The 17388-nt window shown below is 37.0% G+C and overlaps 1 protein-coding gene across 12 annotated transcripts in view; it reads right to left on the bottom strand.

Annotated features, from left to right (window-relative positions):
• Positions 1-6136: 6136 nt before the first annotated feature.
• INPP4B (inositol polyphosphate-4-phosphatase type II B) overlaps positions 6137-17388 on the bottom strand; it is a 721154-nt gene continuing 709902 nt past the window's right edge. For 9 of the 12 annotated variants that reach the window (XM_060299724.1, XM_060299726.1, XM_060299725.2 and 6 more), the window contains one exon: positions 11770-13153. In XM_060299724.1, coding sequence (XP_060155707.1) covers positions 12979-13153 — 175 coding nt within the window. In that variant the 3' untranslated portion in view covers positions 11770-12978. Of the gene's footprint in view, positions 11723-11769; positions 13154-17388 lie in introns of those variants that run through there. The other 3 variants (XM_060299735.1, XM_060299732.2, XM_060299731.2) reach the window with 3 other exon arrangements.

Here is a 17388-nt window from a genome sequence, read left to right as displayed (position 1 = left end):
ATTTTCTAATCAATAAAATTCAATTTATCAATTCTTTTAATTCAATGATTTGTTTTTGTGGTGTAATATATGAGAACTCTTTGCCTAACCCAAAGTCAAAAATATTTTCCCCTATATTTTATCTAGAAGTTTAATAATATTATGTGTTACATTTACATTTTGAGTGAATTGTTGTATAAAGTTTAAGGTATTCATGAAAGTTTACTTTTTGTCTGAACATCCAATTGTTCCAATACCATTTGTTGAAAAAAATCTTGTATTAATTGACTTAACTTTGTACCTTTGTAAATGGTACTTTTATTGCATTTAAATTGATTGTTAGAAACACAATTAATTTGTGTACGTTGACCCTGTGTTCTGCAACCTTGTTAAACTCATTTTTTACTTCTAGTTTTTATATAGATTCCACTGGATTTTCTACATAGTTGATCACGTTGCTTGCAAATAAAGATGGTTTAACATCTTCTTTCATAATTGGGTGACTTTATTTTTCTTGCCTTATTCATCTGCTAGAAACTTCAGTAAAATTTTCAGAAGTGGGGAGAGCAGACATCTTTGCCTTGTTCCTGATCTCAGAGGAAAAGAATTCAACCTTTTACCATTAAGTAAAGTGTTCACTGTAGATTTTGCGTAGATGCTCTCTTTATCAGTTGAGGAGTTTCCCTTGTACTCCTAGTTTTCCAATAGTTTTATTTTTTAGGGATGAATTATGGATTCTGTCAAATGATATATGAGATGATCATATAGTTTTTCTTTTCTAAGTTTGTTAATGTTCATTTTTGAATGTTAAACCAGGTTATTCCTGTGATAAATCCCACTTGTTGAATTTGGTTTGCTAAAATTCTGTTTAGAACTTTTCTATCACTTTACAAGTGATATTGGTCAGCAGTTGTTTTTCTTTGTAATGTTGTTGTCTGGTTTTGATTATCAGAATAATATTGGCCTCATGAAATGTGTTGGGAAATACTCCCTCTTATTCCATTTTCTAAAAGAAAATGTCATATCTAAAGGTATGTAAATATCAGAAAAGAAGAAAGATAGAGGCTAACCTATGCATATCCACACACATCGATTAAAAAAGTCACTGTGTGAATAACAATTTGTGCAATGTGTAATGAAAGACCACAGATATTTTCCTAGAGGATGTTGCTCACTGGAAAACATGAAACAAAAGTGAAAAGAGGTTTAGCCCTCTACTTTATTTCTCTTTAAAAGCAAATCAGCTCAAGCCCATACTTCTCTTTAGGAGTAAGTCAGGGACCTCTGAAATAAAAACATATTCCAGAGGCAATGGGTTCACTTTGCTTTCAGGTGGGTGTTCTCCTTGTTCATGAAGCTAACAAGGGAAATGCACAGAGAGAGTTACGCTATCTTCTGTTTACATGGGGGGAAATGGAAAATAACCATGAACTGATTCACTCAGGGTTAATGGCAAATCCAGACCCCATTAGACTTCTTGCCTCTCACCTTAGTGTTATAGTTGTTTCTTCAGTTTTATTTATTTCAGTGAAATTGCTTTTCATTTTTATCTTACTAGTGACCTTAGAATCTATCTCCAAAATAAAATGCAATTTTACAGTAAAGTAATTCTTATCAAAAGCAGGCTGCTTTTACTATATAACCCAACCTCTTAATGTTAAAACTCTTGAAGGCTTGGTCTCAGGCTTTTTTCTCACCACACTCACTCCCCAGACGAAATGGAGGTCCATTTCCCCCATCTCTTTTCCTCTTGGGAACTGACCTTTCCCGATGCCATATAAAGGGGTGGAGCTGCCATTCAAGGTGCCATAGAGGTGGAGAGGGGTCCAGACGAGTCCCTCAGAGTCTCCACCCAGGACACAGTGACTGGGGAGAGTCCTTTTGGGAACTGATATGATTGCTGAGAGACAAAGGATCTCTGTGAGACATAAGCTGAAAATACCACATAAGCCTGAACCGGCAGGGACTTTCTGGAAAATTAAGACAGAGGAAAGAACAGTCATAAAAAGAAAAATCCGTGGTTGGGGGTGGGGAGAGAGAGAGAGAGAGAGATCGAGATGAGAAAGAGAGAAAGAGAGAGAGATTGAGAGAGCATTGAAATCATCACTTAAAGATTTAAACATCAGACAGCAGATGTGCCTATAACTCAACTCCTGTTCTTTTTCAGTTTGAGTCAAGAAATTGCCTTTTCGTTTAAGCTAGCTTTTTGTCACTTTCAGCCAACAAGTGCTGACTACTATTCTGAGTGTTTCTCTTCACTTACTCATGCTGACAGCTTACACTGCTCTTCTAGTCCCACTTCAGACTCTTCTCTGAACCCTAGATTCACCTCCATGAATTCCATACTTGAATTTTGGCTCTGATTGGAGGATTTCGGTGGCTGAACTTACCACGTGCAAAGCCAAACAGTTGGTTTCCCTCAATCCTACTCTCGTCTCCTTCTTCTGCCTTCTTGCCTCTCAGTGTGTTACTACCACTTTTCAGTGGCTCAAGTAAGAAATGAAACTTACCTTAATTACTTGATCCTCCCACTTCCCCCCACTGCCAACCCTTCAGCAAGACCTGCCATTCTTACTCCCTAAATGCTACAGAAGTCACTCTCTCTACTTTTAATTTTTACTCTCTCATCCCAGTCCAACACCATCTCTCAATGTATTGCAGTATCCTTCCAACTATCTCACACGTTCAGCTTTGATTTCCTATAGTCCAGCCTCTGCACAGCACCTGGAGTGAGCCTTTAAAAATATAAACTAAGTCACTTTGATCCCCTGTATGGAACCTTGTAATTGCTTCTAATTACACATAAAATAAAATGTAAATCCTTTCTCCTGGTCTAAAAATCTTTTGATAACTTTAATGTCGTCTCTCGCCAAGCCCCATACTCTGTGTTCCTGGCACTGGCTTCACACACACTGTCCCTGTTTGTCCCTTACCTTGTTTTGGTTGGACGATTATCTTCCTTTACAGCTTGACCACCTTGTCTAAATCACCATGATTCTCTGCCAAAACCCTTAGATCGTTTACTTCATACCATACTGGATAACTAATAATTAGTTATTTGTTATTTAGTTGGCTTTATTTTTGTCTGTCTCCACAACCAGCCTGGACTGTGAACTTCATGAATTTAAGAACCATGCCTCTTGTCTACCACTAAACACCTGGTATCTAACTGCCTGCCAGTTACACAGACACTCAAAGTATCTTTTGAATGAATGAAAGAATAAAAGAAATATACAAATGAATGAATGAATGACACAGGGTATACTACGGAAGAATTAGAATAGTGGAGACTAATTTCATTTAGAGTTATATGGGAAGATTGCTTTGGAATAAGAAGCAAATGAGCTCAACTTTGAGCAATAAATTTGGGAGTGGTGGGAAGAAAGGAAATAGCCTCAGAGAAAACTTGGAAGAAAATCTGGGTGTCTGAGTGTGTGTGTGTGTGTGTGTGTGTGTGTGTGTGTGTGTGTTTAAGGGACATACACGTATGCAAACTCCTAGTGTGTGTATGTATGGAGGATAGAACTAGAGGAGATAGAAGAAAATAACCTTGAAAGAGAAGATAAGGCCAAATGGTGGATTTCATTTAGTTTAGAACCATAGTTATGAGGGTAATAAAGGATGCATGTGAAGAAAACAGCTGTGGCAATGAAAGGGCAAAGTAACAGATCTGAGGGATAGGAAGGTAATATTGACAGACCTTAGTGACAAATGGAATATTGTATGTCGACAGAGATAGGAGAGTTAAGCTGATTCAATCTTGTGAACCTGTGTGACTAGCGCATGGATTCTGCTAGCAGAGAGAGGAATCCTAGGAGGGATGTGTGTAAATTGGGAGGAGGGCAATGAAATTATGAATATCTGAAAACATATAGAGAAATAGCCAGCAGATACTTGGAAAGGTGGTGCTGGGTCCCAGCTGAAAAAGTCAAAGATAAATAAGTTAATCAGCAACAACTACCACAAAGAAATAGATTGAATATGTCCTATAGGCTGAGGGTATCAGCCAGAGTTCAGTGCAGGAAATGGAACCCAGTCATTTTTAGCAGAAAATCATTTAGTACATCTAATATGGGAATTTGGTGTTCATACAAGCATTAGAAAGGATAGAGGAACTTCATGTCAGAAATGGACTCTTACCAGGCTTCTGACCTCAAGCCCCTCCGATCCAGTTTTCAGGAACTACTACTGCTGCCCCCAGGTTAAGAAAATGCTGCTGCTACGGCTTCCACCGTGCCGAAGTCGCAGCCACCACCCCTAGCAAGCTGCAGAACTGACAATGAGCATGGAAATCCAGCTGCTGCTTACCCTCTACTTGGATTATACCTGTGTGCCCACTTGGGTGCACAAGGGGTAAACACTTCCTGCCCCCCTGCCTTCCAAATATGGCGTAGGTGGGTCTCATTGGCAGAACCTATAGGATATCCTGAACTCTCGTGGCAAGAGTGCTGAGGAAATGTAGTTTTTAGTCATCCAGCCCTTATGTGCCAGGGGGTGGGACTTCAGGAGCCTTAACCACAGTGGGAACGCAGGCTGAGGGCCAACAGAGAAGAACCAGCATGGTGAGCATGGGGCAAAGGGCTGAACATACATTTTCTCACTCCCTTTTATCAAGAAATATTGTCATATTATTACCCTCATTTTACAGATAAGAATGTGAGGACATGGAAACACTGAGTAACTTGACATATGTCCGCATCTAATGGAGTGGGGGAATCAGATTTGCATTCAGGCATTCTGACTCAAAAGCCCACATTCTTTGGCCCTGGAGTTTTCTCCTTAGACAGTTGAAGACCTCAAAAGACAGTGTATCGAATGAGAAAAGTAGAATACTGATTTGGGTAATTCCTACATGTAAGAAGCAAGCAAAGGAAGCAGAAACAGCAGTTAAGTGCAGCACACTCAAATTCAAAAGAGGTCAATTAGCACCAAGGAGGTGGTGGTTTATGGCCAATTGGTTTGAAAACTGAGAAGTCATCACCCTAGGCAAGAAGCAGATCCTCCTCCTCATTGCTATTGTTTAATTCTGAAATGAAGGGCGATAGTCATACACTCATATGGCTTAGGATAGAAGGGAGCTTTTAGTAGCTGAGTATCACATGCTTGGTATTCTACCCAAGTGTGCTTTCCTCTCTCATTTTACCTTTTAGGTACAAGTTATTTAAAAATCTGTTCTTGGGTCACTCTTATTCATCAGGATCATTGAGAGAACAGAGAACTCAGTTTCTGCTGTTATAGTCGCAGAATCACGCCCATGTGGTGGCTACTTTGGCTTGACATGCTCCAACTATATCCACCCACCCTCTCGATTCCCCTCTCTGGAGAGATCAAACTATAGCTCTGGAACAAATTTTCTGAGTCCCTTGTACTCTGACTTTGTGTTCGTATGTCACTTACGACACTCGAGAAACTTTTGCATGGATGTTTAAGACAGAAGAGTACTCTTACCTCACTCAGGCTACTATACTGCTTAATGGCAGGCAGCATTTTGCTATAATTCACTATGCATTGTTTCCCCGTGGGGTTAGCTCCAGCACTGTTCCTGCTCAGATGTAGAAAGACACATTAGTATGAACATATACTGATGATGACGTGACAGAAGACGTTCTTGCTACAGGATCAGATATGTTCTTGAAATTCTCCAGATGGCAAAACTTCTTTCTTTCTTTCCATGCAATCAAGAGCCTCATTTTTTTTTTTTTTTTTTTTTTTTGCTACAAGATCAAATTAAAACTCCTTGGGATTTACCTTCTACTATCAACTACTATAATGAATTATAATTGATCAGATCCAAAGAGCCAATAAGGAAAAGTTATCTCATGTGCTCAAATGACTAATATAATCAGGATTACGAAGATTAGTGATTTGCCCAGAGTTGAAGCATTGACATCTGGTTCTTGCATCTTTTAAAATTATGGTGGATTTTGGTCCCACAGAATAGCAACCCTGAAAGATGCATTCTGCTAGTAAATATGAGACTGATCTACCATCAATGTAAAATTTGCACTGTAATTGTAGTTCATTGGAAAATTAGTCTATTCTCTTTGAGATATTGTTTAGGTTATCCTGTTATTTTAATGAATTTTTAGATATTGCTACATTGACAAAAATGACAAAAATGTATAATTTGACATTTGAAATGAAAAAGACAGAAACATAAAAAATAAAAATCACATTTATTTAAACAAAAATATACACACAGTGTACAATGAATATGGTTTACACAGAACAATAAAACAAAATGATATTTCTTCAAATACCAATAGAAAATGATCTAACCTATTTGTGCCTCATTTCCTGGGACTATACATTATTGGTTGATCTGGAATATACATTTAACATTAAAGCAAATGCCAATGTTTCAGATAAGTACCGCAAGAATCTGAAAATCAGATATTAGGTTAAATAAAATAATAAAATCTTCATATGAGTATATGTGTACAAAGGATTGCACATGTGCCATAAAATGGGAGTGTCTATACATTTACAAACACTTGGAGCCTGCCTTTTAAAAGTTGGAAAGCCCTTTGACATGAAATGGTTTTTAATATTGATAGCGATATAAAAGCATCAGAAGAACTATAAAGATAATAGAGCAATTTTGCCAATATTTGAGTCAATATTGCCTGCTAGTCAATAAAACCGCACCAAGTCATCATTAAAGATGTACTGCTGAGTTGTGACCTTTTATGGCCTTGGAGTAATTTTGATGATTTTAGGAAGATTGTGAATGTATTCATACTGTGTGTGCAAGTGCAACATCTTAAAAGAATGGTTTATCAAGCAACATCACTTGTATTAGGTCTTCTCTCCTTTAATGTTCAGTCTCTCTGGGTATTATACTTAACTGTGAGTCTTGTTTTCCTTTTCAAATTTAAAATTCTAAATATTCATGCAATCTATAAAAGTTCAAACTCAGCAGAGTTAATGGCATGTACATTTTTAAAGTTAATATGACTTTACAATTTTTTCCTACCTCCTTGTTACTAACAGCCTGATATGATTTCTTTGACATCAGAAATGTTTTAGATTCCCCTTACTTGCTTAGAAATAAAATTAAAAGAGTGATTAATGTACACTATGACTCAGGAAGGAAAAATCCAAATTTCCATACCTTACCTTTATACCTAATTGGCCTGCCATATTTTATCTAAAACATTAACTGTATTTTTCTGTTCTTAAAGACAGTCTTTGCTAGAGATAGCATCTGTTTGGAAAAGTTCTAACTTAAATCTTCCAAAGAAACAAAAGCTCTAATACATCAGTACTTTGTTTATAAAGCAATGAAACATAAATATGGGGGGGAAAGGGCATAGCTCTTGCCGATTACAGCTGGGCTAAATGAATGTGAATCTGTGAATTCACCTGAAATTGTCAATCCACTATACAACTCTCAGCAAATCATTCTCTTCAGCAGCACATAATTTGTGAAGCCTCCAGCTACTTGGGATGCCTTGTGTTCAATATGTTTGCTTCCCTCTGCAACTGATGATCAGTTTTTTTCTCAGACCAGTTTCTTAAATGGTGATAAGAGTTAATTTATTTCTCAAAAGATTACAAAAGGTGCCCTGTCTATTGAACTAAATCATGGATAGACCATCCTGTTTGGAAATCAAACACCTAAAACATCTGTGTGAATTAGTATGCTGCCAGAGTTTCACTTGTTTAATCTAACAGTTGGGCTTTCAATTGAGCTATATTTATTAGAATCTGGGCATGGTAATATGTTACTGTTTTTCTTCTTTTAGCTAATGCTAAACTGATAAACTTAAAAATTGATACTGAAGCACATTTTTAGTGATACACTAATTAGGCTACCATTTCCCTGAATTTAGCCTGAAGTTATTACGTACACTAAAGCTGCATTGCTGAGGTTCCTCTTGCAGAACATCATAGAGAGAGACGTTTTTAAAACACATCGTTATGATTAAATGATTTAATTATGAATAAAATATAAACATCAAATATTACTTATAGTCTAATAGGAGTCTTTAAAGAGGGTAAAAACCAAATCAAAATTGTAGCCATCTGAAGATGAGTGATTGCATTTTATATCATTCTAGTAATTTAATACTGCTTCCCATTATTGGTTATTTTCTGGAGAAAAAGTGATGGCGGCATTCAGTTATGTGCTGGTAATTGTTTGACAACTGGCTTTCCAGGAGTTAAAAGTATGGGTTGGTAGCATTTGGAAGTTTCTGTGGTGTAACTCTCACTGTAGTCAATTTCAAGCTAGGGATGTGATGTTACTGAATGTGGGGTCAGGAAGAGAGAGAGGCACAGTTAGCATATTATAATATTGTGTTTCCACTGGACAGATACAATTGACATAAACAACCTCGAGGGCAGAGGTCAATAGTAAAATGTACTAAAACAATTAGGAATCGGTAAGTTTTGATTATTACCTTTGTTTTTAATAAAATCTATTCAACTGTATTTTATAGTTTAATATTTAATGATGGCTGTGTTTTCACAACTGGCTTACAGAATTTAGTGATAGCTATCATAAGTCAGCATGAGCCACTTTCCAGCACACCACTGTTATCCTCCTCTTGGCACGTATCTAACTTGACATAGGAGGGGGTTTGATTTGCTTGGGAAGAAAAGCATGGCTCTACACAAATCTTTTTCTTTTCCACCATCTTATTCTGTGCAAAATACTATAGTTAGCTGAGAGAAAGAAAAAGGGAAGTATCCTTCAACCAGATGCTAGCTTTTAAGACTTCACAGTTCCTCAGAAGAAGAGGTGTTAGTCTTATAAAGTAAGGACTAGAGGTTAGTTACCTGGGCTCCTGCTCTAACTGGGCAGTTGGTCATTTCAGTACCATTTGTAAGCAGGATCAGATGGTTGCTCTGACTCACTGGGTTATTGGATTGACCAAACTATTTACATCAAAGGATTGTTTGGGCAGAGTGTAGACAAAACCCAAGGCAATATTTACAAGAAAGAAACAACCACACAAGAAATAAATGAATGGGTGCATCTAAAATGTGGGTCTGATTCAATAAAATATTTCAAACTTTAATGTTCAGCTGTTTTGTAGGACATTTTCAGGCTCTGGATCTTTGGTCACTGGGCCAAACATAATTAGGATTCCACCTTCCCTTGTTTTTAAATATGTTTTCTATAGGACTTTGTAAATAGCAAATACAGAATTTTTATCTACATTTAAGGATATCAGAGGGCAAACATGTTTTTGAACCAAAAAAATTGTCTTGTTTGGAAATGTTACTTTCTTGGTTCAGTTTCTGACTCAACGTGATCCTTTAAAATAGAATGATTGGTGCATGTTTTAAACGAAAATGAAGATAGAAAAGCATGACTGAGCCTGTGTTTGTACAAAAGAGATTTTAAAACTTTTTGTTTCATATTTTTCCTTTGATTTAGAAAGCGTTCATAATTTAAGAAATAATGAAGTAGTTTTCCAAGGATACTTGGAATACCTCTCAGGAAAGGAGCAACATTGTTGTCAATAAGAAACAAAAATTTTCTGGATGAAATCCACTTTTAGAAGTGTGCACAAATATAAGCTTCCAGTAGGGAAATGCAGATGATTATGCTAATAATAAATGAGAACTTACATGCATTTGTATTACAGTCAGCTCTACTCTTTTAGAATTTTTATATGAGTACTTAATAAAGAAGCAAAAGGTCTTTGAAATGTCTTCCCAAAACTCTACTGTTGGCTTTGTAGTTAATATTTTTTTCCATATTTGAGTCAAGAGGTTTCATTCTTAAAAATACAAACAAAAAGCTATTGTTTATAAGAATATTTACAAGATGGTAAATCAGCTAAGTTATCTTGGAACTCAGACTACCATTTGATATACTGAATGAGGCTTCACAGTTATTCAGGGAAACCTCTGTCATCCCAACCTCTGTACCTTAAATCCAGTGGGATAATGAAAATAATCACAAATGCTACCATTTTCAAATGAAATTGAACAATTCAAAGATTATATTTACTCAGTGAAATGAAGAACGAGGCATAAAGGAGAACACCAAGATAACCTGTCCATGAATAGATCCACGGTACACAGCATCTTCTTATGAAAAAGGCTGTAAATAGTTTTGACACCTGCCTCAAGTATAATGCCCACAAGTCCTTAACTAAAATAATAGATTAATAATACTGGCATTAAAAGCCCCAAAGCGTTATCTAAAACGCAGTAATTTGAAAAACCTAATATGAGCCTAGAGATATGTTTGGAATTCTCATTTCAACAGGCATCTTCGTGGAGGAGCTATTACATCAGCTATGGAAAGCCCCTAAGATCATCCATTGAATGTGGTCACAGCTAAGAAGTGTCAGTGGAACAGGCCTCTGGCATTTCCAAGGGAGATTTATGCTCTGGATGGCATGCTCCTCTGATGAGAAAGGAAAAAGAATAGATTCTTAAAATTTGGAGAAAAAGAATCTCATTTGTTCAGACCCTTATACTCCAAGCTTCAATTCCAGCAGTAAATGCCAATTTCTATTTAACTAACTAGCATTCTTCCCAAATCTGCATGTATATATTTAGTGCGGCAATTTAGAGAACAGACAAGCCACAAGCTAAGAAGGTAAGAAGCGATTGTAACCAGGGTTCTAAAATTATCTAGCTGGGTAACTGGGGGTATATCTTCCTTGTGCTTTAATTTAGCCATTTATAATGGTGTTATACATGATGATCTCTAAGGCAACTTCTGATTTGGAGTTTTGGAAAACTTTCAGTGTTATTTTACTAAGTAAGGGCAAATGTGAAATTCTATTTAAGAGAAATAATTGTTTTGGTTTATCATTAGTTATGGTGGCCTATGTTTTAAAAGGTTTATTCACGTATACTAATCTATGCTAGACAATGCATACTTACACCATCTACGTTCTATACCAAGATGACTGCTAGAAAACACCTCAAAGATATTTTACAGTTTTTCATGAACTTGACTACATAAAGTTAAGGCTGATGGGGCCATCGAACCTAAGTCAGAGTTTTGAGAAGATACTATACTTTTGAAAAGTATTTTTACTGCTTTACTAACACTGTCCATCTACGTGTTTAGGAGGACCTGTCACACCTCCACTGGATGACACAAGTCCTTACAAGCACACATAAACTGCTTCTGTAGTCAAAATCATGAGTTAACTCTCCCTAGTCTCAAGTAACTAGAAAAATATTTTCTAAAGCCCAGAAATGGGCTCTCAGGTTATTTGTGAGAAAGGCTATGGAATAATATCTCAAAGTCTCTCTTCCCTTTACACTCTATCATAGCTTTGGAGTGGAGAAGGCCACTCTCTGAATCACCCCCAGGTCCCCTGTAGCGACCTAGCTTTTCTCAGAATGTCTTTCATTAAAATACCCCATGAATGAAATGTACACTTTCTGAGCTGATCTCAACCAGCGAGAATCAATACAAGCTTAGACCTAGAAACGCGATATGATTTAAGGTTTGTTTAATGGATTTCTTTCAGAGTCATATGCTGATAACTAATTCAAGTAATTCCTAGATTTGGGCAAATATCCCTGATCACCTCCCTCCACAAATTCATGACAATGAAAACGTAAAAAAGGTAGAGATTATCCAGCGGAAGCGTATTTGTGTTCCTGTTTATTTACATGTTGGTAAACTTAGGTGTCAGCTTTTCCATAAGTCCCCTCTGGAGGTCTGTAGTACTTGGGGAAAGCCATCAGCTGTAGCATGTTGAAAGCATACTTCCTGCATTTGATATTCTTCAGTACATTTTCTATGCGGCAGCCTTCTCTGGTGAAAGGGGAAAAAGGACAACTTCATGAAACACAGAATAAATAAATATGCTTTATTTGTCCAATGCAGAGTTGCAGCAACAGTCCAAGTAAAAATAACAAAGATTCAACTCTACATTTTTTTTTTTTTCACAAATGATGATACATCTTACAAAATTAAATCCTAGGCCAGGCCCAATACCATTATTGCCCTCAGAAAAAAGATGAGTAGAGTCCCTTTGCTCTTAACATATATTTAAGGTTTAATAAACTCTTTAAATATAATTTGTTCCACAATACAGCTTCATTTTCGTTTCATAAATATATCTGCCTTTTTATAACTTTTCCACAAATGAATTTCTCAGTCTCTTTAAAACACATGAACATCTACACATAGCCCTAAGGATGTAGGTTCTAGGAATAAGGCATTTAATTTATTAAGTCTGGCCATATAGATTTTTAAAGGAAAGTTTCATCTCTATTTGACTGCATTATTTTAGCTGTGCAACGAAGAGGAAAATGGCTTTCCAGACAGCCTGGTCCAAGTCTCAGCTTTATCAAGAGGAGTGCTTGTGTACAGACAGTACAAAAGTCACAGGTGCTGAAAATGGGGCATCGAGACACAAACAAGACTTTGTTAAAAAGAATAGAAAAGTACTCTGAGAGCCAAATCAACCCAAACCATGGTTACAAACGGGTTCATTTAATTACAAAACATAAATAGCCATTCTCTCCAGAAAGTTACTTGACAGAAAAGGGTTAATTGCAGGAAAGAAATCACAGAACTAACAGGTTAAGATACCAAACAGAAGATTCTATCAGCTGATGGCGACAATGAGATCGGCACAGTGGAAACCAAGTCTGGAACCTCCCACATCTCTAGGACTTGTCTCAGGGTCTCAGGGTTTGTGCAAATTCAGTCTTAATTTCTTTAAATAAATTTAATGGGAAGAGGAAGAGAAGAGGCAGAACGTCAAGCTTTCAGGATTCTGTTCTTTGTCTTATGCCAAAGACAGGAATTTAAAATTTCTTCTTGAGCTAGTTAACAGAGGGAAACACTTCTCCATGAACAAAAGAGCAAAATAATTCACTTAATGCATAGTACTTCTTTTTCTTTTTTTAGATTTTAGGAAAAACACATAAAACACTTACAATTCAAACATTTGTTGTTTTTTTTTAAATTCTGTGACTCTGAAAATGTAGAAATTACAGCATTGTCCCCATAATTTAAAGTCCATTGTCAGTTGTAGAAAAGAAAGGAGTACAACATAAAACTTATTGGTATTTGGCTAATAGTAACGCAAGACTTAAAATAAGCCACACAACTAGCAGGTGTGAGCTGACAAGCAGCAAGGCGACGGGATAGAAGTGTCGAGAAGTTGCCTTGTTATCAGTTAGACAGCCTGTTTCAGGATCATCAGATTCATTCAGTGCTCCCTGGGTTTGTCTGCTGTTAAATGGGGGGTGGGGGGGGTGGGGAGTTAGGGGAGAAAAGAAAATAGTATAGCGTTCACACAGTAAAGAAACTCAACCTTAAATATCCTGAAATACAACACATTATCCTATATAATACAGCAGTTTCAGATGAAGTTTTTATGCTAAATAGCCCCAAATGCATCCTGCGTATTTTTTCCAACTGGGCTTTTGTGCAAAAAGGAAGAGAGAAATGCTATGATGATATTCACGTGGGTTGAATATGTATATGCACAAGGAAGAGTCAGAGAAGCATAACGGGGCCAATAGACAAGGCTACATGAATAAAACTAAAATACGGATCAGCCCATAAAAATAATCTGGTAAGTACATCTTTGGAAAATGAAATGAGAAACACAGTATGTAGTGAAGGAAATGGACATGTCTGGCACATTTAAACACACTGTCTATTGTTACTGTACCTATATAATGTATTTAAAGTTATAAAAATGATTAATGGAAATGGCTTGGTATTTAAAATGAATGAAATATCTGACATGTCATCCTTGCCAGCCATAAGACTAGTTGAACCAAACCCGACTCAGCACCCTTTCATCGGTTCAGCTCATAAATTATGTTGTTCTGCTCATCTTCCTAAAATGAAGCCAAATCTATCTCCTATGGACTCTCCAGAACTGAAAAGAGATCCATATTTACAGAGTACATGTTGAAAAATAAAAGATTCTAAATTTCCAGGTTGTGTATTTTCTGTAAAAGTGAAAAATAGGCATTTGTAATTGGGCTTAAAAACAGTTCCAATTACGGCACATCTGAAATCTGCCATACTGATGTAAGTTGAAAATACAAATGCTTTTCTACGGTATAGTTCATCAGTATTCAGAGTATTCAGAATTTCAGTCACTCTCAGTTGTCAAGGAGTTTTTGATCTCTGTCGGCTCCTCCAGGTTTTGAGGCAGAAAGCCAGCTGTTGCTTGGTCTATGAACAGGGCTGTATATGCAAAGGTACCTTCTACACGAGCCCCTTAGCATCCGTGACCCCCTTTCAACCAGTTGCAGCTTCTGAAAACCTCCTACACAGAGATTTTTTTGACCTGGTGTCGACCACATCCAGTGGCCACATGTGGACAAACAGCAGTGGTAATTATTTCAAACAGCGACCTCAGTTTAAAACACCAAATCAACCACGCTGGGCTGGGCTCTGGTGCTTCCTTGTTGTCCGGTTAAGACCTAAGGACTATGGCGCCAGTGTCAAAGTGAAATAGAATATTATCTGGAAAATGAGTGGTTTATTGAGTGAAAGGGAGGGCTGCATAATTCCTATTGTCAGTTGTGCTTGGTTACTTGTTTAACTTTCTACTGCTCACTAGGTAGGAAACATGCAGTAGATTTTAAAGTATGGATACCTTTGAATGTGACTAAGAAAAGCTTCCTTGTCCAATATTATTTCTCTAATATCATCTTCACTAACGCTCCCTCCTGTCCATTATTAAGATGAAGGTTATCTGTAGCAAATCTTAAGCTTGTTAAAACCTTCGTTTCTTTCCTTGTTAAGAGAGAAGTACAGAGTCTCCTATATCATTTATCTATCTATCTATCTATCATAATATAAATATTAAATTCTGATTACAAATTTAGGTTAAATATTAACCACAATCTATCAATAATAGTATAGAAATACTCTTTCTTTCCCAGTGGGACCACCTGTAGACAGGCTCTGGCTGAGGAACAGACAACTGGCCGACCAGTAAGTTGAAAGGATCTTGTAACCGTCCTTACTCCAAATACAGGGGACTCATTCATACCAGATGGCTTTTTTGCCCTACAACTGCCAGAGCACATTTAATATTTTCCAAGTCTGCTTGTTGAATATGCCTGCCAAGTAAAAAGTGCTACATGAAAAGATTTTTTTTTGAGGGGCAGTTTTATAATTGAATTAATTTGTTGCTTACTAACTGCAATCTCTGGAGATTAGAATAATATATTAAAAATGCCTCTGACATAGTCATTCTATTATTCAGCTGAAATTTGAAAGCAACGTAGCCTACAAGCCTGCCACAGCACATAGAGCTTGAGGCCCTGACTATATCACCGAGGGGACACAGGTGCTCTTGGGGCTGCTTCCTTGCTTCCTGCTAAGAACAGCACAAATGGTTATTACTTCAGGGCCACAAATGAATTTTTCAGCACTCTGCTAGCGTAAATGCAAAGGATGTACTAAGTAATAACATTAGTAATTTCCTCCCTGGGAGATTGTGACAAATAATTAATTAGTGGCTGCCTTGCACGGTACCCCGATAATCCAAGGTCATTAGTTTTAGCCATCACTGACTGGTAGATCACCATGGAAGCAAAGCACAATGTTGTCTCCACTGAAAATGTGACATGATCTGACATTTAAGGGCAGTTACTGAATCTGCAGGATAGAAAATGATTTTCTTTTCCTTCAAAGACCTGTCAAAGCAATCCCTTAAAATAGAAACAAGTAAAAGGAAATGTCTCACTCTTAAACACATCACTGCCTACACAAGGAGACATTTCCTTAAATAAAACCCAACGTGCGTGCCTTGATGATATTTGCTTATTTTCCCCTCTTTTCTGTCGGCAACTACTGCTGTATCCTAGATCACAAGTCCCCCACTATAGGTATCCTCTCAAATCAGTCAGACCGCTAAAGATAAAAGTTAGAATCCTCCTATCTCCCCCTGCTGGGTAATTATTCATGAATAGTGTCGTTATTTGATAGTTTATTCCTTTAACCACTACAGCTCTTCAAGCTCCCTCAAAGGAAAATTACCAGTTAAAACTGAATTGAAAAATCTTTCCTTCTGACGAGAAAGCTGATTTCCTTCCATGCTAAAATGAGACTGTTTCACGTTTCATTACATCCAAGTTCGGAGCTATAGGCATACCATCTTGAAATGCTGAGCCAAGATTTTAGAGCCAGTATCTTACAGAACTTTATTTGAGTCTACGTTCATCTGATAAATCGATCTTAAGAGAGCATCATGTTTCAGGCTCTAGAATGTTGGATTGTGTCAGATTTTAAACTGGCAGATCTGTGTGAAAATGAATATAATGTAGGTCTTTATCAAGAAGAGCTTTGAGAGTGGTACCTACATCATAAAATCAGAGATTCTTCAGATGTAGAGTGACTTTAAAAAGTCTTCAAGTTGAATTACACATTTCATAGATGAGAAAACAAATTTAAAGGCCTTGCCTGGGCTTCTACGACAGCAAGTTGCAAAAAAGGATCCTGAATATGTAGTTTGCCTGGTTCACAGTTTGCTTAAATGATAAAAAATAAGAGAAGAAGTTTTTGTTTTCAGTTTAGATCAAGGTCCAGTGTGAAATTTAATGACTCAAAATACTCTTAGATGCCAAATTACCTACCAAAACTTTCCAAAAATTTAATTTATAATTAGAATATTGAAAGTATATTTGCAGGACTTTTGAAAAAACGGTGCAGCTGTTTAAACAGAGGGGACGTTTTAATAAAAGAATATCAAGGTTGGGATAATTTCCACTGGCTTAGAATCAAGATTAGCCTTGGTGGCTACTGAATCACCAGCAACATTTAAAATGATATCTTCATTTTAACTGAATTTCAGGATCTAATTCAAAATACATTAGGTCAACCACAGGAAAAGCCCCTAAATTAAGAAATTACTTAGAAGACATAGACTATGTCACTGCTTGTAATGTCCAGGTCATAGAGTGCTTCCAATAATCATAGACAAGTTTGCTACAAAAGAAAGAGCAGTATTAGGAAAATCGCACTCAGAGGAAGGAGTCCTCCCCATAGGGCACTGCATGCACTTCTGGACATGACAGTCTAAGGGGAGGGCTACTGTGAACTAGATACCAGAGCATGGTCACCAGGAACATGACAGTGGGCTTGGGAACCTGGCAAGTCAGAAAAGACTGAAGGCTACGGGAATGAGAAGAATTCCAGTGGCTTAGAGAACAGGAACATTTATAGTTAAGTGGTTGTTGATTTCAGATAGTCAAAGATTCAGTAGTTTAAAGTCTGGGCAACTTGCAAATCAATGGAAGTGTTTGAAATAAAGAAAGAGATCTCTCATGTATCATATCCAATCATGTGATAGCTGCTTTATAGATATTATCTATTCATTCCTTACAAACAGTCAAACTGGTTAGAATTATTATCTCCACAGGTGAAAAAAGGATTATAAAACCTGCGCAAGTAGCGGACAGGGAATTTTCATCTTCGTCTGTCAAATGGAAAAACCA

This window comes from Globicephala melas, chromosome 5 (assembly GCF_963455315.2).
Source record: "Globicephala melas chromosome 5, mGloMel1.2, whole genome shotgun sequence".
Taxonomy (NCBI): domain Eukaryota; kingdom Metazoa; phylum Chordata; class Mammalia; order Artiodactyla; family Delphinidae; genus Globicephala; species Globicephala melas.
Note: the sequence above shows the minus strand (reverse complement) of the source record. Positions and strands in the feature narration are given on the sequence as shown.